Source organism: Dicentrarchus labrax, unplaced genomic scaffold (assembly GCF_905237075.1).
Source record: "Dicentrarchus labrax unplaced genomic scaffold, dlabrax2021, whole genome shotgun sequence".
NCBI classification, from domain to species: Eukaryota; Metazoa; Chordata; class Actinopteri; family Moronidae; genus Dicentrarchus; species Dicentrarchus labrax.
Window position 1 is genome coordinate 14,584,217 of NW_026136705.1, and position 25,394 is coordinate 14,609,610.

At 39.2% G+C, this 25,394-nt stretch overlaps 4 protein-coding genes across 16 annotated transcripts in view; 3 read left to right on the plus strand and 1 right to left on the minus strand.

Moving 5' to 3' along the window:
• The first annotated feature begins 665 nt into the window (after window positions 1-665).
• rnf121 (ring finger protein 121) lies at window positions 666-9,827 on the plus strand. Its single transcript, XM_051399902.1, has 9 exons — window positions 666-829; window positions 3,172-3,209; window positions 3,504-3,645; window positions 4,192-4,346; window positions 4,472-4,579; window positions 6,232-6,352; window positions 6,464-6,597; window positions 7,508-7,609; window positions 8,191-9,827. The coding sequence occupies exons 1-9, from the start codon at window positions 752-754 to the stop codon at window positions 8,309-8,311; spliced, it is 999 nt and encodes a 332-aa protein (XP_051255862.1). The 5' UTR covers window positions 666-751; the 3' UTR covers window positions 8,312-9,827.
• A 9-nt stretch (window positions 9,828-9,836) lies between these two features.
• LOC127363460 (interleukin-1 receptor accessory protein) lies at window positions 9,837-11,622 on the plus strand. The gene is made up of 5 exons (XM_051399904.1): window positions 9,837-10,145; window positions 10,228-10,269; window positions 10,345-10,407; window positions 10,585-10,714; window positions 10,879-11,622. The coding sequence occupies exons 1-5, from the start codon at window positions 9,983-9,985 to the stop codon at window positions 11,057-11,059; spliced, it is 579 nt and encodes a 192-aa protein (XP_051255864.1). The 5' UTR covers window positions 9,837-9,982; the 3' UTR covers window positions 11,060-11,622.
• Window positions 11,623-11,676: 54 nt separating this feature from the next.
• nlrc3l1 (NLR family, CARD domain containing 3-like 1) lies at window positions 11,677-17,490 on the minus strand. 3 transcript variants are annotated; one of them, XM_051399899.1, is made up of 7 exons: window positions 17,420-17,490; window positions 16,051-16,322; window positions 15,234-15,335; window positions 14,962-15,039; window positions 14,756-14,864; window positions 14,416-14,656; window positions 11,677-14,195 (listed from the first exon to the last, which is right to left on the minus strand). In XM_051399899.1, exons 2-7 carry the CDS (start codon window positions 16,224-16,226, stop codon window positions 12,622-12,624), a joined length of 2,280 nt encoding a protein of 759 aa, XP_051255859.1. In that variant the 5' UTR covers window positions 16,227-16,322; window positions 17,420-17,490; the 3' UTR covers window positions 11,677-12,621. The 3 variants fall into 3 exon arrangements, with proteins under 3 accessions (XP_051255859.1, XP_051255858.1, XP_051255860.1); XM_051399898.1 differs by lacking the exon at window positions 17,420-17,490 and adding an exon at window positions 16,925-17,345; XM_051399900.1 differs by lacking the exon at window positions 17,420-17,490 and adding an exon at window positions 17,044-17,344.
• Window positions 17,491-20,749: 3,259 nt separating this feature from the next.
• The window catches only part of LOC127364343 (connector enhancer of kinase suppressor of ras 2-like), a 33,016-nt gene continuing 28,371 nt past the window's right edge, over window positions 20,750-25,394 (plus strand). For all 11 annotated transcript variants that reach the window (XM_051401782.1, XM_051401788.1, XM_051401783.1 and 8 more), the window contains exon 1: window positions 20,750-21,138. In XM_051401782.1, the coding sequence (XP_051257742.1) occupies window positions 21,075-21,138 (64 nt within the window). In that variant the 5' untranslated portion in view covers window positions 20,750-21,074. The remainder of the gene's footprint in view (window positions 21,139-25,394) is intronic.

Genomic DNA, 25,394 nt, shown 5'->3' on the forward strand with positions numbered 1-25,394 from the left:
TATTAGTATTAGACTCTATTAGTATTAGACTCTATTAGTATTAGACTCTATTAGTATTATACTCTATTGGTATTAGACTCTATTAGTATTTGACTCTATTGGTATTAGACTCTATTAGTATTTGACTCTATTAGTATTTGACTCTATTAGTATTAGACTCTATTAGTATTATACTCTATTAGTATTATACTCTATTAGTATTATACTCTATTAGTATTTGACTCTATTGGTATTTGACTCTATTAGTATTAGACTCTATTAGTATTTGACTCTATTGGTATTTGACTCTATTAGTATTTGACTCTATTAGTATTTGACTCTATTAGTATTAGACTCTATTAGTATTAGACTCTATTAGTATTTGACTCTATTAGTATTTGACTCTATTAGTATTAGACTCTATTAGTATTATACTCTATTAGTATTATACTCTATTAGTATTATACTCTATTAGTATTTGACTCTATTAGTATTTGACTCTATTGGTATTTGACTCTATTAGTATTTGACTCTATTAGTATTTGACTCTATTAGTATTAGACTCTATTAGTATTAGACTTTATTAGTATTTGACTCTATTAGTATTAGACTCTATTAGTATTAGACTCTATTAGTATTTGACCTACATTATTTCCGAACTTTATTTTGAAGGAGGGAAAAAGCCAAGACAGGATGCAGAGACCCGGATGTGACCCTCTTAGGTCTGTTGCTAATGCTAATGGACCCGGAACGGTAAAGAAGCACTCCGAAGATGGCCGGGGTGTTTGAGGTGGAGGTTGATGGTGTAGAGCACGACCATGGACTGGAGCATCATGGCGAACCCAACCAGGTGAGAGTACTGGGCCACATCGAGGTATTGAGACAGATAAAACAGATGGGTGGATTTAAACTGAGGGGTGCTAGCGCTGTTAGCTAACGCTACTACTCACGGTGTTAGCCTGCCGTAAGCAGCTAGCCACCTCTTAGCAGTCTGTTACCGAGCCGAGGTATCGACTCTAGAGTAAATGCATCGTCCATTGAACAGAAGTGATCGGGCTTCGTTCAGTAAAACAGCAGGACAAGCGAGAAACGCCCCGAGAGCCATTTAACAATGCTAAGCTAGCCAGCTAGCCTGTCTACCGTCAGGTAACAAATGAAGTAACGATAATTATTAGTTTCTTTAATCTGGTTAAAGTTGTTCAGGTGTTTAAAAAAAAACCAGCAAGTTAATATTTAATGTAGCTTTTCCACACCCATGTGTTTACTGCTATGTTTATAAACATCCAATAACGTCATTTATTGACTGTAATACAGCTGATGTGGCTGATCGGGTCAAAGGTCACGTATTGCCCTTGTAAAGCAGCCAAACCACTTCCTGTGGCCAGGTCTCAAAATTAAAACAATTTCCTCAGTGTCCCGCAATTCTACTTTGAACTGTCCTTGACTTAACTACAATTGTCCCAAATTGAATGTAATTAATATAGTTTAATAACTTTGTGCCACTTCATTGACTCACTGACGTCTATAATGGAAGCTCTGCTACTTGTTCCCTGAATAAAAAATGTACTTCAATCTAAGTGTTTGGCCACAATCAGTGGTCATCCGTGTCATTGGTTGAGTTACTGTTTCTTATGTCTTTCTGTTTGATTTATAAAAGCATCACTGTAAATGCAAACCTGTTTCTGATAGATAGATGGCAATGGAAATGTACATACACACACTTTGAACTATTTAATTATGATTAGACCAAATGCTCACAAACTCTCTACAGGGACATTGTATTGTAAAACAACATCTACAAAGGGAAGGAGATGATCGAAGAAACTATTTAAATATTGCAAGCTCAAACAAACTGTTTACATACAAGCTGGAGGAAAACCCTAATCCAGAGATCCTGGGAGAGACAGTTAAACTAACTATATACACATTTAAAACTTATAGGATCACCCTAATCCAACCAGGGAGAGACAGTTGCATTTCACATGTCAGCAGCATGGACAGACATGATCTAATCCTAATAATGTTTTCATTCAATCAGCATGTTTCAGAAGGATGAGTTAATGGGCAAACTCAAACAGTAACGTGTGGTGTACTTAACAGGATGTGTGATTTGAGTAAGAACTGGTTGTTTAGCCCGTAACCAGCCTTTATTCATTTGCTTTTTCAACACATAGGAATCCTTTAATAACAAGAACATTGGTTCAGTTCTTGCTGCCTGCTTTTAATATCCGTCATGTTAAAGTAGCTAAACAAGCCCAACAACTTGACAGGGAGTGTAACTGCTAAACAAACTAGGTGTGTTTTAACAATTTAATTCTTCATTAAATATTGCTATTTTTTGGGGGGGGTGCTTTGACACACATTAGTTTCATCTTTCAACCAAACTTAAATGTTTTCATTCAAATAGTTCTTCTTGTGGCGCTGTCATTAGTATGCAACATATGCTCTAGGGCTTTAAAGCCAACTGTGTGAGAGGTGATGCTCGACACAGTAATTAGATGCAAGTTGTTTTCAGTAATCTGTTGCAACTTTCTGATTCTGTCCTTTTTTTTTTTTTTTTTTACATCTAAAATAATTCTTACCGTAATACAAATTATCATCAAGTGTAGTAGAGAAAATGGACCCTGGGAAACATGAACATGAAGCAAACAATAATATTTCATACGTAATATTTTTAATTATGTATGAAGTTCTCTCACCAGTTCAAGAGTTTTAAGGCTTCTACATAGTGAATTCACATCCAATAAAGAGGAGAATGTGAGTGTGGGTGTAAAAGAAAATAAATACACAGAATGTAAAAATAACTTGATAAAAAACTTCTCCCGGCCATAAACCTGCTGTAGCAGATCACAGAGCACAGTAAAGCCAGATAATATTCCCCTAGGTGGTTCATATATCGGACGCGAAAACAAAACGAATGACGCACGGCTGAAATGATAAGAGATGAGGGGTCAGTGTGTGGATGTATTGAGAAGTCCTGGGCAGGGTGATCTGGGAGGAATGTCCTGGGACAGAAGATTGAGTCTTGTTGAAGATGGGAAAGTCGTGGCCTTAACTACTACTTCACTACTCATAGTTTGACATTTGTAATGCTCTTCAAAATGCCTAAGCTAAGATTTAATTATTAGTTTGTTCAGCTTCTCATTTGGTGTCAACAGTAATTGTCATAATTTTGTCTTTTCTTTTCTTTAGTTCGATTTGTCAAAACTTTCACCAGAAGAGAAGTGGAGGTTTGTATTATTGCAACACGTCTCACTACGGACATAACAAAAAAATAATTATATTAAAATATTTGCCTGTTTTATCTCTTTTGGGTGATTGCTGTAAGACATCACAGTCTGACCGGGTTGGTCACTCTGTGTACAGTAACATTTCATGATTTCTTGATATTAAAGTTCACAGTCATTGCCATTAGGAGACACCATTGTGCAAACCTGTAATGGCACGCCTATCCTGCATTCCTATGAATCAGTATCTCTCTTAGCTATGTTACATTAGTTAAGTATGTTCTCCTTTTTCCACAGGGTGGAGCATGCAAGAATGCATGCCAAACACAAAGGCCATGAGGCCATGCACGCGGAGATGGTGCTCATCCTCATAGTAACCCTTGTCGTCGCCCAACTAGTCCTTGTGCAGTGGAAACAGAGACATCCAAAGTCATACAATGTAAGAAGTAGTAATAAATGTTTGAAGCTTGGGCGCCCGGTTAGCTCAGTGGGTAGAGCTGGTGACCCATGTACCGAGGCTCAGTCCTTGCTGCCAGTGGCCCAGGGTTCGAATCCGACCTGCCGCCCTTTGCTAAGTGTCATCCCCACTCTCTGCCCCCCTTTCAGCTGTCACTATAATAAAGGCAATAAAAGCCCAAAAAATATACTTAAAAAAAAAAAATGTTTGAAGCTCTGTTTGAAAGTTACCACCAATAAAGACACATTAAAAGATTTGCATGTTTTGGATACAGATACAGTTCATTTGAGAGCTGTGTGTGAGAGTGATGGCGAAGGAGTGGATAAGAGAACATGTACTAGCACAGTCTTATCCTTGACAAGTCTGCATTTTCTTTTATTTTCTATCCATGTGGTGGCATATGACTCTACTATTTGTTTGCTCTAACAAGGAGATCTATGGTGTTTTCTTGTCTTAAACTATCTAAATATAAAATATTGTTACACTGTGTGGTGTTGGTTCTAACACATACGCTCTGCTGTCTTTTAGCTGGTGACTCTGTTCCAGATGTGGGTAGTTCCACTCTACTTTACCACCAAACTTCACTGGTGGAGGTTCCTGACCACCTGGTTTATCTTCTCTGTCATCACAGCATACATCTCCTACCGAGCCACTCGCAAGCCACTGGCCTGCACCACACCGCGGTACTGTAAAGCCATTGTTTACTCTCAACCATATCCTGTAAATTAAGAGCTCTGCCTTTCCATTAATGCCGACCAAGCTGTCCACTGACACACACTAACATATTCCTTCTCTTTGGCTACTGTAGGTTGGTGTATAAGTGGTTCCTCCTCCTCTACAAGATCAGCTATGCCACAGGAATAGTTGGCTACACTGTTGTCATGTTTACACTTTTTGGTATAAACCTAATATTCAGGTATGTATCATCTCTGTGTTGCTAAATGAACCATAACCAGAAATGTCAGTGGATATTGATTTATGCCACTGGAAGTAAAGATCCTTCATACTGTTGGCTGCTCTTGACTTGCCATTGATTTCTATCCCAAAAGTTCAGTGAAAATCAGGAGTTTCTTGCTACTCTCCGTCCCACACGTAGCACTTGGCTGCCACTAGATGATGTTGTTTTGCGTTTTTCAAACCCTGTTTGGTCATTACTGCTCCCACAACCATTCATCTGAATCTTTATTGCTTTAATCTTCCATTTTTCATTTATTTGGTTGCCTGCCTTTTTGATGCATTGAAGCACTACACATTGAAGCACCCACCAGGGTCAGAATTTGACTGACTATATCAGAAATAAGAGCAAACAACACTCTTTTACTGCCCACTCTCATGGTGTTTACATAATCCATGGCTGATTTCAGGTCGGCATATTTAAATGTATCAAGTAAAGTAAACATGTGATAAGTTTAAAAATGCATTGTCACTGTAAGTTATTATCACTCACTGTGACGTGCAAACATACAGTTATTACAGAAACTTCCATTTAGATGAGGAAATGGCAAATGTCTCTTCTGTCTGTTTCTAGCGGGCAGAGAGAGGAGAAAGAAAGCGTTGACGTTTTCTGCTTCAGGCACGTAGTTACAGGAGGAAGTGGAAGTTGTTCATTTTTAGCTGAATTTAAGACTATTTTAAGTTTTATGGTAATAACTCTTGGCTGATTTAGAGTTTTGAAACTTGGTATACTGTATGTATTTGCTTTCTTCTTTTTCCTTTGCCTGTGTTTTCAGTATTGTATTGTTAGGTGCTTTTATGCTGCTGTCTTGGCCAGGTCTTATTTGCAAAAGGAGGCTTCTTATTTAAGATGAAGAGTAGATAAAAAACAAATGTTTGGCATCTTTGGTTGGCCGAAATCAGATTAACTGTGATAAGATTAAAATCCACAATCAGTCACACACTCACTAAAGCCTCTGAATGAACAAAGGGCTGTTTTTTACAGGTTATTTAGCTACTGTGCAGTCAGTTAACTTATTACCAAGGAACCTTTTAACAAGATCTGATATTGTTACATTAGTTTTATAAATTGATTGCATTGATTCAGCGTCATAGGTAATTTACTTCCGTTTCCTAAGTAAATTAATAGGAATTGTTACATATGCGTCATTTCTTAAGTCCAAACTGGGACTTCTTCATTATCTTCTTCTTCTTAGTTCATGTTACCGTGGGCTGTTGGATTGTGTATGCCAGTGATCTTTAACCTTAGGGACTGTTTAAATTTCCCCATTATTTCATCAAGTTAGCCCAATATATAAGGATGACTATTCTGTTCATAAGTTTCAGTTCACTGTTCATCTGCCAATAAACAGTGTAGACAGTTATGGAAGAACTAAATCTTATAAGATGGGAATTAGACTACATCTTCTCAAATACAGGTCAGCAGTCTGATGTGTATCAATTGTCATTGTCCTTCTTGCAATTTCACAGTCTTGTGTAATGTTAGCTTTGCTGTAGACTGAAAATATAGAACACACGCACACACACACGCACTGTTTTATTAACATAAATAATAACAGTTGATGTTGAGCACCGCCCGAGCCATCATTCCCATACAGTGCCTTCTCTGTCCAGGATAAAGCCAGAGGATGCAATGGACTTTGGTGTTTCACTGCTGTTCTATGGGCTGTACTACGGGGTCCTAGGAAGGGACTTTGCAGAGATGTGTGCAGACTTCATGGCTTCAACTGTTGGGGTAAGTAGACTGATGCAGACACTCTGTTTCTGTGCCCTGTTGAAGGTAGCGGTTGTAAGCTTAAATGTAATTGTTACTGTTTTCTCTCTTTTTTTTTTTGTTTGTTTTTAGTATTACAGTGCGTCCGGCATGCCAACCAAGCACCTCTCTGACAATATCTGTGCCGTGTGCGGTCAACCCATCCTCGTAGATGTCAGTGAGGAGGGGATTATTGAGAACACGTACAGATTATCCTGCAACCATGTGTATCCTTACTCGACATAAACAATTTTTTTTTCACGCTGCTACCTCTTATCAGTGAAAGAGAAGTTCAGCTGCACGATGGAGTTTTTTTTTTTTATAAAGGTGTACTCATGACTTTGTGCTGGAACTTTACCATGTTCTCAATCAGCAGCGCAAAGAGGAATTAATTGGTAGAGTCAACTTGACCTTTATGTCGGACTGTTGATGTTTTGATAGTCTGTTCATTTATCTGAATGCACTGTACTTCCTCCATCATTATCTTCTGCTGTTGCACACGAAACCTTGTGTCAAGGTGTTGTTTGGTTTGGATATTTTCCATACCTAGATTTTTATTCTATTTATCTACCATTTAGTGTTAAGCTTGCTGGTTTTCTGTTTTCAAACCTTTCATGCACCTGAATCGAATCACAATCGAATAAATGGCATGCTGTGAGTAATAATTATAGTCCAAATCACATATCATAATCACATCATTGACCAGTATAGGTTTGTCACTGATAACTTTCTTAGCAGGTTGAAAAAAACATTTCTTATTTGATGGATATTTTACAGAATTCTGGTTTTATATATTCTGTTTTAGTTATTCTTGCTGTTACTGTCAAATTTGATAATGAATTCTTTAACTGTAAAAGGGCATGCCAAAAAGTTAACAATTTATAAACATTATAGTAATTTTAAATATATTGTTTTTTGTATTTAAACCAAGTAATTTTCTGTCCTTACAACACAGGACTGTTTGATTGAATCATTTCCTTACATATTAACTGAAATGGATTTTTGCTTATTTTCTTTATTGTCTTTTTTTCCTTTGTTTAAAATTAGGCTGTTTAAAGTGGATGCAACCGGTTGATGCACATTTGCTACAAATATAATCTGTTTTCATACTGTGTCGAGCCTTAACTCCCCACCCAGGTTCCATGAATTCTGCATAAGAGGATGGTGTATCGTCGGAAAGAAGCAGATGTGCCCGTACTGCAAAGAGAAGGTGGATCTGAAGAGGATGTTCAGTAACCCGTATCCTTTTTTTATTCTGTCATTCTCACACATGTGAGCCTTACCTGTTGTCTTTTTTTCTGTTATGCATTATTCCACAGTTGTTTCTCACTGAATATCCTAACGATTGCTGAGATAACTAGTGTAATGCCAGAGATCATAAATATTAATGTGCAATGTGCTTGCACAATAAAAATGTCAACACCTAATGGAGGAGGACAGAAGCTAAATTGGGCATTTTCACACACAATGTCCAGGAAACCCAGTCATACCCAGTCATGCCAAGTAACAGTAGAAAGACGTTTTTCCGGTAATGGGAAGTTTCGACAGTAAAGTTTAGCTGGACTTATCAGGCAGCTTACTGCAGGCTGTTTGGAACAAGATATGAACCATTTATAGGTTGTATACCAAGTTCCTGTTCCTTTTTGTGGTTCAGAGTAGTACCCTTCAGACAACTGTGTCCACTGAAACTATATCAAATTAATAATGCCCTTTAGTGTCTAGAGTCTATTTAGGCTTTATATTGTCACCCACTGTCACTCATTTATTAGCTATTTTTGATTCCCGTTGAAGGCTCTTATCCTTAACCTATTTTCTTTTAGCTGGGAGAGGCCACATGTCATGTACGGACAACTTTTAGACTGGCTTCGGTACTTGGTGGCCTGGCAGCCCGTTATTATTGGATTTGTGCAAGGTATCAACTACGTCCTGGGTCTGGAGTAACCCGCGACTGGACACGCCATACGGAGAAGATATGCACTGGCTCAAAAGACTGAGGGCCTAACATTGAACTAAAACACCAATAAAAAGTGTCTATACTTTTTGTATATATTTATAGGCACACATTATCTGTATTTACAGTTCATTTGAATTTTATTGGTAATCTGAATTTGGATGTCTGTGTCATATTCCCAGGATTTAATTGGTTTGTGCATCTTATTGCCTAGTAAAACGATTGTCAAAATCATTAGAGAGGTGCTTTTTACTAATTTATGTCGTCAGTGTTTGTTAACACAGTTAAAGGATCTTGCTGGAGTTTTTCATCCTCGTGTCTGATGGCTATCACACATGAGTAATAAATATTGAATGGAAATAACAAAAATACTCGCTCCCTGTGCCTGCCAAAATACATGAACACAGTATCCACAGGCGTCATTTCACCACTGCGTCATTTAATGTGCACTGGTCCAGCGGTTTGACCTCACATTTTGAACTCTGTTGACAGAGAGTTTCCTAAGCACCAACAGTCATGCGTCATGTGAGAAGAGGCGTCATCATGGGGAAAGAAGTGCGAATCGCTCTTAAACAGAGGATTCCTCACACAGCGCTTCTTAAGATGGAACTTTTAATGTTACTGGATTTCAAAATGTCCTCGTTGTTTTCATGGACACTCATCCTTACCAACTGGCCAAACAGTCCTGTTTACTTTGACAATAACCCCTTCTGAGATAACTCACTTGATTAGGTTTGTATGATTTGAAGTGGAGGAACGTCACTGTCACAAGTGACTGTATGTATGTAAAGGGGCAGTTCACCTAAATTATTCAAACATTTTCTGACCTGTAGTTGTATCTAGCCACGCTGATAGTTTTGGTTTGGCTCTGCCAGCTGTTTTCTTTGGAACTACTTTCTACCAAAGAAATAGTCCCTGTGAATCTGTTGACGGTTATTCAGTTTCTGGGGTGACACATTGCTGTTGACATTTTTAAATGCTGTGAGCATGACTAACAAATCACCTCTGTTGTATTGTGGTACAGTTTAATAAAGCCATGCCAAATAAAACCCAAACTATCTGTATGGCTAGATACCAGTCAGAAACTTTTTTTTTTCTTTAACTTTGGTGAACTTCTGGAAGCACAAACCAAAGCTACAATATTGGTTAGTAACTTAACTAAAACCACTGACTGCTTTAAATTTGACCATAAGAGGAAAGAAGACAAACATCCTAGAATGATCCTTTAACTCAGTAAGAATGCTGATGGCTCCAGTCTTACTTTTATGTGACCTGTTCCGGTCCCTTATATGTGGGTTTTCTAGTCCAAAGTTGCTGGAAGGTGATGGTGGGTTTTTTGCAGGTACTGGTCACAGTACACGTCTCATAACACCAACTGTCTTTTACTTGAACCTGTCTACCAATTCACACAGTAAAGGGACTTTGTACAACCAGGCTAACATGATCATTTTGTTTTATTGTCAATGTTTTTGATCAAGATCAGTTTAATAAATGTCACATGGTTCAGATTGTGTGTATACGTTTTGTCCGTGCACCCTCAAGGTTTCACTTTCAACATTTAAAGGCATTGTTCACTGGAGGACATTATATATGGACACAATTGGGGTCACAAGAGTGAGAGCTGTGAATTAGTCAGCATGTCAACAACAATATGAGTGGTCATGTTCGTGAGGAAATCCCCATTTTTTTTTTCATGTCTTTGCATGTGTTTGTGTGGGCGAAGAGGAAGTGAATGGTTGCCTATATATATAGTAATCCCAAGCAGCAGTCAACTTCACAAAGCCCTCACTGGAGAAAAGATGAAGCTGTCATCTGTTGTCAAAGGTAATAACACTTATTTACTAATACCGTGTCATTTTCACTGGCTTATGACATTGGTTGTGAATATGTTGTATCTCTGCAACAGCCTTAGGATCCCTGTGTCTGCTGCTTGCAGATGGATTTCCAGGTACAGTATGTTTTATGGCTGACGACTTAATTTTTGTGCATTTAGATTTTGTGCTAACCTTAATGTGTTCTACAGTTTCTGAGGGTGAATCTCCAGAGATCATTGGGCCTCATCGCGTCCAAATAAAAGCTCATCCAGGTAACCCTGCTACTAACTACTATTAAGTGTTTTCTGATAGTCAGCTGACACAACCTGCTCTTTGGTGGATAGCTCAGGGGGATTCTTATTGTGAAGCTATTTTAAAGGGTTCCTGTACATATATTGAAGCTCTACTGTAATTGTGTATGATGGTTCTGGATGTATTCGGCCTTGCAGGAGAGCATCTGTTCCTTCACTGTGAAGCGTTTGCAAATTGTGAAGCTGATATGACAATCATTTACTGGCTCGTCAACGGCTCTTTCCCCGAGGAAACGCCCAGCAGTGGCAGAATAGTGGAAACAGAGGAGTGAGTATTATGGGTTTTAACTTTACTGGAAATGACCTTAACAAAGCATAAAGTCTTAGCCATTTAATTATTATTATTTCTTTAAATTTAACTCTGCAGACAAAAGAATGACTAACCCTGAAGACAACCTGTGGCTGAGCTGTAATGACTGTTGTTTGTTTTAGAACCGCCATAGACGAGGGCACAATCCTACAGAAGAGTTTGCTGTTGAAGAATGTCACAACAGAGGACCTCAAATCCACCTTCACCTGTGTTGTGACCAACGCAGCTGGAACAGACCGAAAGTACACAACGTTAGTGACATCACGCAGAGATTGTAATGCGGGAAAACACAAAAAACACTGAATGTTAACTGCAGCAAAAAGTGTAACTCTCTGAGCCATGTTTCACTTGCAAACTAACTGATATTTAACATGAATCAGCATTATCTGTGAATTTACGATTATATGTTTTATTTCTGGATATGGACTATGCTAAAGAAAAGCTGGATGAAGAAATATACTAAACTTGGCGTGCATTTGGTTCTACAATGGCAAATTGTTTTCCTTTAAAAACAAATAAATACTTAAGGTGAAGCAAAACAACTACTGGAAAATATTGTTATCCTCTCCTAATATAAATGTTCTGCAGCATTGACGACCCTCCTCTTAATCCAGGGAAACACAATGTCCAGCAGCAATATGTGGAACTGAATGCACCCTTGTTAAAACTGTATACATTAATTTAGATGACTGACTGATGACTGTACCACTCAAAGGAACTATCGACTGAATATATAAAAAAATTGTAACAGTTAATTGCTAAGCTATTTGCTATGCTTGTGTATCATTCCAGTGTCTGTGTTTGCTGGCGATAAGCCATCTTGAATCTGTATACTTTTGAGCCATATAAAGATATACTGTACTCCATACTGAGACAACAGTCTAATCAATTCACTCACAAACTCAAGTGTGCAGTCCTGATTGAACCATGTGAATGTTTCCCTCGAGTTTTATTATTAATTATGTCATTTATTTCAAACAATGACCTTTTACCAGTGAGTATCAGAACTACAGGGATTAGAGTACAGATACTTTTTAAGATAAACAAACAAACAGAATTACTGATTATTGCATCTTACACCCAAGCATTAAAGCAAACAGCCAACCAGCAATATGAATTGTTTGACACAGCTTAAATAATTAAAAAATTAATTTTAGTTTTTAGCTCAGAACAATATTCATTGTCACACATAATATTGTTATAAGTGCAGTTAAAGAGTTTGTCATATCAAGCGAAAAAAATATAACTGATACGTCACTCTGATTGCGCAGACCTCCGCCAAGACCAATAGTCCAGTCATGCTTTTGCTGTAGTCGTGGCACACCGTTCGGTTTTTTTTTTGCTTGCACAACAAATTCAGTTTGCCACAGACACCGGTGTTATACTTCACTTATCTTACTACCTTAACAAAAAGTGAAAAATAACGTGTATACGCTCCAAATTTAATGGGTTCCTTGGCCCATGCTGCACCCTTTCACCAGGTTTCATGAACATTGGGGCCAGTAGTTTCCCTGTAATCTTGCTGACAGAGAAACATACAAACAGCACTAAAACCATAACCTCCTTGGCAGAGGTAATCATATCATCCAGCTTCTATAAATCCATATTAACACACATTAAATCACATCATACCCAAAAGGATCTGTTTCCACAGCTTTGGTACATCAGTTTAACTTCAGAAGTGATTATGTAAGGCTCCATTAGTGTATATGTAACATGGAGAAGAAGAATAGAAATAGAAACTTGTTTCTCCATCCATACAGACACACATCTTAAACAGTTTTCCTTCAACTGGAATTCAGCAGATGCCGCTTGTATAATAATGACTTTGTACAGTGAGCAGTGTTGAATGCTTCCTCTTAGGTTCACACACCCAGCTCCTCCAAGCAGTGCTCCAAGCTGCTTTTCCTACCAGGATACTGATTTTCTTTTATCTTCTTTCTGATGAGGGTCACAGCATCTTCAATGGCTGCTGGCCACTTTACAGAAGAGGTGAAGAATGGTTGGAGAAGTTCCTGGTTGGTCGTGACTGCCATTCCGAACAGGAAACGCAGGAAAATGTCCAGTCTGCCGTCCTCGCACAGCAGGCTTCTGTCCATGGCGCTCTTGTACAGCTCCATCGTCTTGTGTCCTTTCAACAGGCCCTTGAACTTCTGTTTCAGTTGCTGGTCAAAAATGTTCTTCCCGTGGTTCCTAAAAGAGAGAAATACATACAGGGCAGCCAGGTACTCCTGCATGGTGGGGTGGATAAAGCTGAGGACTTTCTCTTGATGCAAGACCATTGGCTTTGTGATGTATTGTGTGCACAGGCCACTGTAAGTCACCGCCTCCAAGTCGTCGATTCCATGCTCTTTCCAGTCGTATCTGGTGATTTTGAACTGGCCCTGTTTCAGCATGTTGAAGGCCAACTTTCCAAGTTTCATGAGGAAATCTCTCTCTTTATCTGGGCTACGCTCTGGAGCTCTAATTGTGCGATGCTGACGCGTGAGTGCTAGGAGCAGCTTTGTGTACATATAGGTGATGCTCCTGGGCAGCGCTGCCTGTGGCCCCTGTTTCCTAAATATGTGCTGGCACTCGGCAGCCACCAGTGAGCAGAACAAGGGCAGGTGGCACATGATGCGGAGGGTTTTGATAGAATTGATATATTTAATGACTCGAGCCGCTTGATCTGCGTCCTTAAATCTCTTCTGAAAGTACCCGTCCTTTTCGGAGTCACGGAAACCACGCACGTCTATCTCATCATAATGCGTATCCCAAGGAATGATGCGTTTCACTTGCGGCCGGGAAGTGATCACGTACAGGTCGCGGTAGAACAGCCTCCCTCTGAGGATGTTCACTATCAGGACATTCAGGGTGCCAGTATCTGTGAAATAACTGAGCGGCCCAGTGTTTCGAAAGTCAAGATCCTCATCGTACTCATCAAGACCATCAAAGAGAAACATCAGTTTGCAGTCATCACTTTTAAAATCCTCATCCCTCAGGTTTTTTGTCGGTGGGTAGAGTGTCTGCAATATTTCCAACAGGGAGATTTCAGAACCCTCAAACTTTTTGAGTTCTCTGAACGGCAAAGGAAACAAGAAAGACACGTGTTGGTGGGACTTCCCTTCAATCCAATCAAGGATCAACCTTCTGAGCAGCATAGACTTCCCCGACCCTGCCACTCCTGTGATCAACATAAGCCTCATGGTTGAGTGCTCCATCCTTTTAGCGCACAAAATATCCTTAGTAGAAAGCGCTTTTCCATCATCCTGGTTGCTGTCCAGCTTTTCTATGGTCATGACCTCATGTTCAATATTTGGGCCAACATCACATGTTGAGGTTATGTAGAGATCAGTAAAGACGTCGTCGAAGGCCCTCTTCTCTTCCTGCATTGCAAAATCCCCACATACATCGGTGTATGTCCTCCTCAGAATCTCACATACATCGTGACGCACTTCATCTGAAAAAAGAAAAACGGACATATAGATATGAGTAAGATTCTCTCATTTGTTCTAACGGTGACAGTGAACTGGGTGACATTTAATTACATCAGTGCAGTTAAAGTAAAACCCACTGTTGCACTTTGACTAGTATCTCCTTTGGTAAATATATTATCCATCCCTTTTGTTGAGATTGAATTAATAGTAGCAAGCCATTAAGACATACAGGAGCCTACTTACTTCTAAGGCACAAAGTGTTGAGAAAGTCTACCATCTTCTTTTGCCCAATATCCTCAAGAAGGGTCTTGGTGATCTGCAAAGATACCTCCAGGTTGTAACACTCGAGCAGCCGGTCCACAAGATCCACCAAATCCATGCCTTGGGGAGGGGTGTTGAATGACTGCGGGTAACGCTTCCACAGCAACATCTTGAATGTCCTGATGTCTCCCTTGGACAGCTTCCCAAGGGTGTCACAAATAGCCTGTTTGCAAAAGAAGGATACAAATCAGTGCTGTCGGTTTCTGCTCGAGGCTGTGTTCTTTTTTTAACTGATAGAGACAAAAGGGGAACATTAACTGACCTTAAAAGTGAATCCCACTGTCAGAGAAGGATGTCTAATCTGATTTGGGTCTTGGATTAACTCAGGTCTTTCAGAGGGCTCTGAGACGATATCATCTTTGCTTTTAACCCTAGTGAGGCCACAGTGGAGATAAACATATTTAAATGTGAATCTAGCATGTAAACACACACAAAAACATGTAGTGCGATGCAATGTGTGGTTCTTACTTGGGGATTTTCTTTTCACAATCATCACTGTCCAAGGAGTAGCAGCTAGAAAATGAATCTGCCCTGCTTAACTGGACCCTAAAACCAGGATGACAGTAGATTTAGAATTATATTCAGTCTAACTAAAACATGACATTACAGTTTTTCTTGGATACAATGAAAGCAACAAGGTAAAGGTACATATTACATGTACACCTGAATACCTGGGTTTACTGTAATGAATGCATACATTAATAGAGATATCTAAGCTTTGCTTGAATAATACTTTGTACCTCGTGGAGGATCCATCTTCACCATCCATGCTGTTTGAGAGCTCCTCACTTGTCATTGACCAGTAGCTCAGCGCTGGAGGTGAAGCCTGTTCCACAGAATGCCTGAAAGGAAAAATAAAATAAATAAGGATGGTGGAATGAATGTTAATTGCTTGGTGTCCAAACAACAAGCAGTCGCGGGCTTCCATAGTACAGACCAGTGAAGCAGCCCATTTAAGCTTAGTGCTCTTTATCAAGGCCAAGAAGTCTAGGGTATTTGTATCGGGACTACTAGGGCTTATGCAGATCGATGGACAAGCATGGACTCATTCCCACAATTTTTCTTTTTACTTTTCTTGGCTTTGTTCTGCTAAGACTGAGTATGTATTTCAGTGAGGTCAATAAGGATACACAAGTATAGACATCCTCCTCACACTGGGTCCATAGACTGTTGCAAAAAGATATCCAGATAACTCAATTCATTTTATTTTTGTGCTAGCTTCAAGTTTTCTCTTAAAGCCAAAGGAAATAATAAAGATAATAAAAGGGGGAATAAATACAGCTGTAATACACTGAATTACACATTACCAAAAGCACATGGTTATTCAACATAAAAACAAATGAAGCAAGAAGAGTAAAGTTCAGTCTACGAGGAGTGTTGACGTGCCATACCACTCTTGTTACATATAAGGTGTAAATGATATTCATTTCACTTTGTACTGTACTGCAGAATGCAAATGATAAGACAAGACTAGTTGTTATTTTTCCACTTTCAAGATATTTTTACTGTTTGCCTAAAGAAATACTCTTTGGGCTAGTAAGTGAAAAGTGTCAGTACCAATGGCTAGTATCCATTGGACTCGGCCCGAGGTCCAGAGAAGGTCTTCTCTCTGGGATGTAGTAGACGTCTTCCTCTTCATTAGATGCACTCTGGCCTCTACCAGACACTGCATCCCCAATGGAAGAGCTGCCTGACGGCGTGGCCATCCCGTCTATTTCAGTGTCGTCCATCATGTCATATGAAGAGTCAGCTATTGTTGAACATGACAAGCACACACAGTGCTCACTCTTTTTTCCAGAGGTGGTATCAGGACAGTAGCCTGTCTGTACCTGCAGAACAACACATGGAAAAGTTTAACACATCAGGTTTTAAATTATCCACCGGGGTGCAAATATGAACCCAAACCAGATGTTCAGGTTTCTTCAGTTGGAAGTGAATTCAGCCCGTATCACATTTATGGTAGACATAAAACAGAATCATCATTTTTTGCCTTTTACAGATTTACAGTAGAGAATAAAGTTAGTCAAAAATAACTCTCAGATGCCTGCTTTTTTTTGTGTTTATGATAGATGAACATGTATAATGTTGTGATGGCGTTATACCCTTATTTTATTTCATTTTAAGCACAAATTTAAGGTGGGGGAGGGGAGCAGATTGTGTGCACAAATTGTAAGATGTCAATTGTAATTGTAAGATGTACACAATTGTAAGATGTTAAAACATAAACTGTAACCCACAGGTTGGAAACCAGTGTAACAACCACTCAACTTTAGGTCTGGAAAGCCAAAGTAACTAACTTAACTAAAGTTTTCAGTGTCTTTCTTCTTAACCCGGAAGTGCTGTTATTAGCTAAAATAAAAAGTTACACAGTTGAATAACTTTAGTTGTTTATAATTGTTGTAGTAACTTAAAGGTGTAATACTTATATTGCCTTAGCTGTAGCTGTTATTGTCTTTTTGTTACCATGTTCTTCTGAGTACATTTTAAAGCGCCATCTAAAATAAATGTGTATCATTATAATGAAGACAGCCAACACAAACACCAACCCACATCAACTACTATCGTTCAGTCTAACATTGGTCTACTTTTATACATCTGTGGCACTTCAACTTCTCTCTTCCGCAATCTCAACGTGTCAGCGGGATCTGAGAACGCGTTTATTGTTTAACGTTAACGGCAGTTAGCTGGCAGTTAGCTGACAGTTAGCTGGCAGTTAGCTGACAGTTAGCTCATAACTTTTAACTTAAGTACGAAAACACGCCAGCAGAATGACGTAACCGCAATGCTCACACTCAAAACCGAAGAAATTACGTAAAATGATGACATTACTTTCGTAATAGTCAAAAATGTAACATAAATGTAAACGCATACATTATACTATGGGTCGTTTTTTTTTAATTCAAGGTATAAATAAACGTGCACTTGCCTTCGTTAGTTTCCGTTAGCGTCGACGATTCAGGAAGCCAACGTTTCTTCTTCTTCGTTGTCAAGCTCGTGAGTAGCAACTCATTACAGAGCCACCTACAGGCCGGAAGTGTGAAGAACACACAGTCTGCTCAAAAGTACTCTGATCTTTTACTTTACTTAACTTAAAGTAGGAACACCGCAATGTGTAGTGACAAGTAAAAGTCCTGCCTTCAAGAGTTTACGTACAAATGAAAATATAATGTAACATTTACTAATAATGTTGTTGTGTAGGCCTGTTTGTTATTACTGGTGCCTCATTTTAATGTTGTGGCTTGTATAGGGGAGCTCATTTTACTTTAAACACTGTTGGGTAGTTTAATCTGTAACAAGGCACTGTGTTTTATGAGCTGATCATACATTTTGTATATGAAATCTTAGACTGCAACAACTGAATGCAGTGGAGAACAATATTTGCTTCTGAAAGTAATAGAGAATGAAGTATAAGTAAAATAAATTAAAGTATCTCATAATTGCACATAAGAACAGTCACATACTTAATGTGATGTGTTACTGTTACTACTACCACTGGACATTACTATTCTTGAGTTTAAAAATGCTGTTTATTCGGTGAAAAATGTCTGGACCAACTAAAGTCTGTATACTCGTGTTTATTATTGTAAATAATTAATTTCTGTTGTTGTTGTTTCAGATTATTTTACTATTCCTACATGGAGGACTAAGTAAGGAGTCATCAACAGTTTACTACATGAAACAATACCACAACAAAATGAGACCTACAGCAGTAGGCCTTTTTCACAGGAAATACATGACGACGTCTAACAGAAGGTAAAACACAGGTGTAAATAATAAGATTAATGATGATGGCCAAATCAGCCCTAATTAGTGACCAATGAACTTGAAGTTTTCCATACTCCACTGGTTAAGCACTGCACTCCTATAACATTGTCTGACTCATTGTGGAGAGTTTAAGACAAATCTTTTCATCTTAATTTCTGATATTAATGTAACTGCAACTTGAGTGTTTGTATTTATTCTCAGTGTAATGCTACTTTCTTTCTGGCTGGGTATCTACAGCAAAATATGATCCATAAAGGTTAAACAAAAAGCAGGTGGTCTTTATAAGAGCTGCACATTTGTTTGTATTTCATTATTGTACTACTTGTACATTATTATTAATGGGTGAAATCCAGTTACATTATCAAGCTTCACACTAGATATTTCCCCATCCCTGTATTGATTTATGATTAGGCTATTGATTATCTTGAATGTCAGTGCCTGCACTGTTGCTTTCTGCTGTACTGGTCCCACCCGCGTGCTTGTTTGGCAGCACTTGTCAGACACTATGGCTGGCAACACTTTTATTGTTCTATTGGTTGTTTGTTGCAGGAATGTTTCTGTTCTTTCTTTCCACACCATGCTGTGATTAGTTCCCTTGAGCCTTTACATTTTTAATGTAATCTAATGATGTCAATTAAACAATTTGATCATTTTCTTAGGCAATTTCTCAGCATTTAGGCCTATTTATACTGTGAAATAATGATGAGCTATTTCAATAAATAAAAGACCTAATTTTAAAAAACAACATTTAAGCTACTTGAAAAAACAAAATCTGTTCCTGAAAGATAATAAATAAGAAACGAAAAGTGTGCCTGTGCTCAGAGAGTGTTTATTTTTATTTTTTTTTCTATGACATTCAGTTTAAAATGTAGTATTTGCAGTACAGTGAGTATCCATTCAGTGAATATAGGCTTAGACCCTGAAGCTGTTTACCAATACATGAAAAAAAGGGAGGCGTATGTCAGCATCCTTGTCTCGTTAGTGACCGCTACACTGCGCTTTGTGTGATGGAGGCGTGAGCAGCGACAAAGGCGGCAGGAGAAACCAGTGGCGGGTATGAGGGGTGATTAGTGCCGGGGGGGTGGGGGGGCTAGAGGAGATGCAAAGGACTCATTGTCAGCATAACCATTGTGTTGCATGGATTAATTAGAGGCTTATGCTGTATTAACATTGTTGCTGTATGCAGTATGGAGAATAAATGGACAGTAAATCTGCCATCAATGCTCAGTCTCATGATTGCAGAAACAAAGTGGAACTTTCTGCCGGAAAACAAACAGGGAAATCTATTGAAAATGTATTAACATTCACCAACACCCACACAGACCTGGGCCCAGTCGCTCAAACACTTCCATCTTGGTAAATTCACAGTGTCCATGGGTGGATCATATACTTTTTCTGTGGCTCCCACTGGTTAGTTGGGTCTTCTTTATGGAGGAGGATGGATTCGAGGTGTGGGTTGGGAAAGACCTATGAGTACACAAATCACAATCACAAGAAGATAATCTTAGAGAAACATCTGCTATGCTGTAAATAAGCCAGTTTGAAGCTGTAAAACACCAGCTATGTTTGTGTTATGTGACTATTGCAGGGTGTAATAAACTAAATTAAACTATAAAGACGATTATTATATTAACTTAAATTAAATGAATTAGTCCAGAAAGATATTACTACTATTGTACTATTATAAGAATATTATAGACTATAATAAATATTATATGGAACAAATAGATTGCTGACAAAAACAAACCACTCTATGAAAATACTATAATATTATATTGCCTTACCTTTGGTACATAACTATCAAAAGTAACATATTTCACATTAAAAATCCATGCACACAGATTAGAGTATTTGAACGTAAATTAGCTGCTTTGGTGGAACTCAGACTGGACTAAGAGCCATGAGTGCACTGAGAAAGGGGCCCTAGCCTCAATGATGTAGCCCATGGAAGACCCATCAAACCAAGAGCCACTTCATATAAAAGTATACCAATTAATACTATTTCATCACCAGCACTTCTCTGCACTGCAGTGAGTGCTTGGATGAACAGTGTGATCTAAAAATCTCAATGAAACAAATAAAAATTGGTTTCCTTCAAATCTAAAAACTGTTCAGTGCCTTTTTAATTAACTGCTTGTTGACCTGCAGTGCAGCCACTCAGCCAAGCCTTTCACGGATTCATCTCTTATTCTCATCATATCCAGTATAATCTTATCTCCACATTAAGACACATCTCCTGCTCAGACTCCCGCTGCCTCTTTGTGGCATTACCCACCCCTCATACCCACACACACACACACACACACACACACACACACACACACTTCGCGCGGTGAGGGCTATGACTCCATGTCTGTGTATGAGGGAGGATGCTCAGAGCGAACCCAACCTTTCCAGACACCAGTGTGAAGTGACAGTCTGTGCGTTGTTCTCCTCCGCTCTGGATGGTACTGGGATGTATTTAGGAAGAGGGGTCGGGCAGCAGCGACCCACCAGCATCACCGCCACTGAGCCTGACAGGAATGACAAGTAAAAGAGCTCTTTCAAGCGAGCAAACAGCACAGGAATGTGCATAAGTCTGCTGGGCTGCGCTCAGGCTTTCTCAAAGCGACATTTTGGACCTTTTGGACCTACCTCGTTTTGTTTGTAAACAGCCAAACCCAGCAGGGAAGAACTAAAATAACCCCTTTATTTTATTATATTTTTTTAGATTTTTTATTTCTCTTCTTTATTTTTATTTTTTGAAATTGTGCAAGGGGGGGGTTGTTGGGGGTGTTTTTCTTTTGTCAAGCGTGAACAAGAGACAAACTTCTACCATGGCACTGGTTATGGAGCCTGTGAGCAAGTGGAGCTCCAGTCAGGTGGTTGACTGGATGAAAGGTAAGGCTTCAGGCACGATGAGAGCCAAATAGAAATCACCAAACTATAGCTAGATTGCAATGAGTACAGAGCTGCGCTGTGAGTCCAAAACGCATTTCAACACAGATCCACTCGAGATGCCAAAAGAGAACAAAAACACCTGCTGAGCCTCGGGGTTGTTTTTTTTTTCTCCTTGCCTTATCGGCATTCGCCTTCAAAAAGGCTTTTAATTACAGCCTTAAATCGTCTGATCGATTTTTTTCCGGACAGTTTCAACGCGGAGACGACTTGTCCGTCCAGACCAACATGTTCTCCAGAGCCTAACACATTCAAATGGCACAAAAACGGTGTAAAACCTCTATTGTGTCCTGCGGTGGGTTATTGTTAACGCGGGGCTGCCTCGCAGGAAGCTGGGAAACACAGCGGAGATCCAGTAATTACACACCAGTAATTACCCCTCTCACTGGATCTGGGGTCAGAATCTGTATTTTAGGGGGGTAAAAAAAGAAGAAGAAGGAAAAAAAAGGATCAAGTTATCGACCTGGGGTTTTACATGTGCACAGCTCCACAGTATCAGAGCCTGAGCAACCATCTGTGCCAAATGTTGATCCATGTTCTAAGTCATTAAGAAGTCACAGCTGACTTGGAAAAGCATCCTGTAAAGACTAGCTTAAATAGTTTCAACACCTCGCAGTGCACTGAAACCCAAAGTATTGCGCATCCATTAGTGTTTGAGAGCCTATTGGCTCTGGCTTCAAGTTAGACATGTTTTCAGGCATTAGAGCGTTTCAGTGTAAATCACAACATCACTTCAAATGTAAGAAACATGCAGGAGACAAATGAGGCTCAGATGCACTCATAGATCCAGTTTTGTGATGAAGCACTCCAAACTGTAATTAATGGAGGTCTGGACATTCAATTTAAGTTGGAGAGATTAACATGCAGTTGTTAAAATTATTTAATCATGCATAACATTTCTTGTTCCTCAGAGGGAAAACTGTCTGCTCAAGACTTATGAAGGGCCTTATACAAGCCTATCAGGGCACAGATAACTCATTATATATGCTGCTTTTTTTGTGTCTGTTTGCATTACAAAGTGATTACCAGTGGCGGTCCCTTAATATCCAATATGCACAAAATGTGAACGGAGATGTTAAACTCAGCATGTGGATTTATCTGTTAGTACAGTAATTGTTTCAGTATTGTGTGTTGTTTTGCAGAGCCACGTGCTCACGTGTCAGGCCACAGCCCTTCAGAGACGCTCTGGATGAAACATACACATACATCCTTACTGCCTCGAGCACACACACACACACACACACACACACACACACACACACACACACACACACACACAGCCTTAGTCATAATTCTAAGCCTGAAGGCCTTTTTCTGCTGGCTCAGACATATTATGATTGCAAAGATCAGACCTCTCTTACTATGAGTTGTGTGTCACAAATTGTACCTGAGTCTGATGCTGTCTTTTAAACAGGGTGTTTTGTGGGTGTTCTGGCTCAGTAAAGACACAAAGGGCAAGTGTTTAGCTTCGTGGAGGATTTATACAGACCAAGGTGACACAGGGATGGTAGGATGTGTAGAAAGGCAAAGACAGAGTGACCACAGCAGTTCACATGAGATCTAAGATGACCTGTAAATAAGCTGGCAGCACAAGTGATAAATGTAGGGAGCAGGAAGCGGAGATATGAGAGAGGGTTCTTCAGTGTCCCACATCTGACAAGTGGAGCAGAGACGATTCTGTGCCCAGAGCCCAGTAATGGTAATTTAAAGTGAGGGACAGAGAGAGAGTGAGAGACACTGAGAGAGAGAGAGGGGGTTTCATCCTTGTCTCACATCCATTCTCAGCTCCTGAGGACTGGCAGCGTTTTGTTGTTAGCATTCACAGGTTCCATTATTAGCATACCGCTCCGTGATGTCACTGGAGGCCAAATAGGGGCACCCTGTGACCTTCCCACAATCCCTCTCTCCACCCCCCTGTTAGTGTTTTGTGTGAGCAAGACGCTCTATTCCCAGCTGCGACAAAGGCGCTTTAAAGGCGAGATTCTCACCACAAAAGAGGAAAGAATTCCAGCTTTGACTGAAAATGTGTTCATGATGAGTGCACGGTAGCTGTGCCAACACATATGATAGGCGTGTTTTCAGAGTTGTGTTTATGAATTGTATGTGAGGCACAGATCTAATGCAAGCTTAGTATAATCTCTTCCTGACAGTGTGCATTAACATAATTCATGTTTTGTGAAGTATATCAGTTTCATCTTTGTTCTGTTGCTCTGTCAGTCTTTCACACATACACATACACTGACAGTGATCAATGTCAAGTCGGATTAATATGAATCCATGATCACAATGTTAGCAGCCTTAAATACCTCAAATTACCAGTGGATTATCTAGAATGTAGATCAGGATGTGTCAGTGCTGTGCTTTTAATTTCTCCTCAGTGTGCCTGATAATCTGACCCGTGCATAAAACGGACAGGAAAATTGATGTAGTGGAGACTGCTTAGTTCAATCAGTGAAGTATCCAGAGGGGCTTTCAATTACATGGTGCTACAGCCAGAAGTGTAAAATAAGATATGACATTTCAGTTTCTGTAGCATTCAGAAACAGCATGTTTGAAGTGAGTCTTAACCAATAATCTTTATTCATACACCACTGTCAAAATAGTGCTATATGATGCTCTACAATATTATTTAAAAATATATAATCCTTTGGGAGGTTTTTAATTAGTGCTAATAGAATTAGCAGATAGCTATGTTTGCTTGATGTGTCATGCTCCCATGTTGCCGCTCTTTAAAAAGCATCATGTCCTCTCTTCACTTATTTCTTTATTTGGTCCTGCTGTGGTCAGGGAGAATCCCGGCCAAAACCCTGCTTCATGGTTTCTATAGCAACATGGGGAATACTTCATTGACATAATGAGTCTCAATTAACTTGGTAAAGAGGCTGATTAGTTAAGCCTTTAAATTTTATGCAAAACCATGAAACTCCCTATGTTTCCTCTCCACCGTTTAGCTGCCAGCTAAACCCGGTCTGAATGCTTGATCAGGTTTAGGCACAGCATTCAGTCACATGTACATGATTGGTCCGCAGCGATGAAAAGACGAGATGAGCGAAGAGTTGTCAGTGTGTATGTGTGTGCGTGTGTGTGTATGTCCCTCTCTCACTGAGAAGATGGAAACAGACCGAGTTTATAGAAAAAGCCTTACAAAGGCTTCTCTCACTGTCTCCAAAAGGACAGCCTGTTATAATGACACGTATTAAATGACACTGTAAAGCATATATATGTGTGTATATATATATATATATATATACTAGACAATTAATCCAGTAGTTGTAGTTGATCAACATAAAATGTATTGGCTTAAAGCATATATATATATATTGCTATAGTGCTCCTGATGGCATTTGAAACAATCTACCGCGAGTCCCATTCCCAAGCTGTCAAATACTGACACTTTGGGACCTCAGCAATCAACTATGTTTCTAAGACCTTTTTATAAAAGTTATATACTGCAGCTTTAACTATTTTAATAATCGGTTAATTGTTTATGTAATTTTTTAAGCAAAAATGGCTAAAATGTACTGCCTCCAGCCTCTCAAATGTCAATATTTGCTTGTTTTCTGAGCCTCCTATAGTAAATTAAATATCTTCAGGGTCAGTGTCAATGTAGGTCAGATATACCAAAGAACTGAATACGTACATTGGGCTCTATGAAATTATGATGGACATTTTTCACAATTTTAGATTTTTTCAAGAAACCGATCGGCTTAATATGACAGTGAATAAATTAATTTGCCGTTAAGTATCTGTAACAATGTGCATCCAGTATACAGGGTGAACACAATATTAACACCATTATTTATTCAGTCCAGTACAATGCTGATAAAATAAAAACCACCTGTGTGCAGATTACAAGCAATTTTTGTTGACTTTTGTCTCAGTGAAGGGTTCGTTTAGGACTGTGGTCATTCTAAAGTGTGTTTGTGATACTGTTGTATCAGATTGGATTGCTTTGTAAAATGTTCTGACTTTATATACTGTATGGTGTCTGCGTTGGCCCAGTTTCCAGTTTTGAACCTCGGCTGATAAGGTAAAAACCGTTGATGCAGACAGAAGATGCAGAATCATTCAGTTATAGTCTGCTGCACTTCATCGACTGCTTCACTAAAAGACTTCACACCTGCTGCAGTGAAAGATGTAAAACAAGCTAAGCAGAGACACACAGCCCCTTTTTAGTTCAAAGCTTGTTCTAGTTTAAA

Coding starts and splice junctions, on each gene's coding strand:
- rnf121 (XM_051399902.1), top strand. CDS start 752: ATGGCCGGGGTGTTTGAGGTGGAGGTTGATGGTGTAGAGCACGACCAT. Junction 3,210..3,503: donor TCACCAGAAGAGAAGTGGAG/GTTTGTATTATT, acceptor CTTTTTCCACAG/GGTGGAGCATGCAAGAATGC. Junction 6,353..6,463: donor TCATGGCTTCAACTGTTGGG/GTAAGTAGACTG, acceptor GTTTGTTTTTAG/TATTACAGTGCGTCCGGCAT.
- LOC127363460 (XM_051399904.1), top strand. CDS start 9,983: ATGTTCGTGAGGAAATCCCCATTTTTTTTTTCATGTCTTTGCATGTGT. Junction 10,146..10,227: donor GCTGTCATCTGTTGTCAAAG/GTAATAACACTT, acceptor TCTCTGCAACAG/CCTTAGGATCCCTGTGTCTG. Junction 10,270..10,344: donor GCTTGCAGATGGATTTCCAG/GTACAGTATGTT, acceptor TGTGTTCTACAG/TTTCTGAGGGTGAATCTCCA.
- nlrc3l1 (XM_051399898.1), bottom strand. CDS start 17,008: ATGATACACATTTATTTTAGATGGCGCTTTAAAATGTACTCAGAAGAA. Junction 14,657..14,755: donor CAGTGGGATTCACTTTTAAG/GTCAGTTAATGT, acceptor TTTTGCAAACAG/GCTATTTGTGACACCCTTGG. Junction 14,196..14,415: donor CAACACTTTGTGCCTTAGAA/GTAAGTAGGCTC, acceptor TTCTTTTTTCAG/ATGAAGTGCGTCACGATGTA.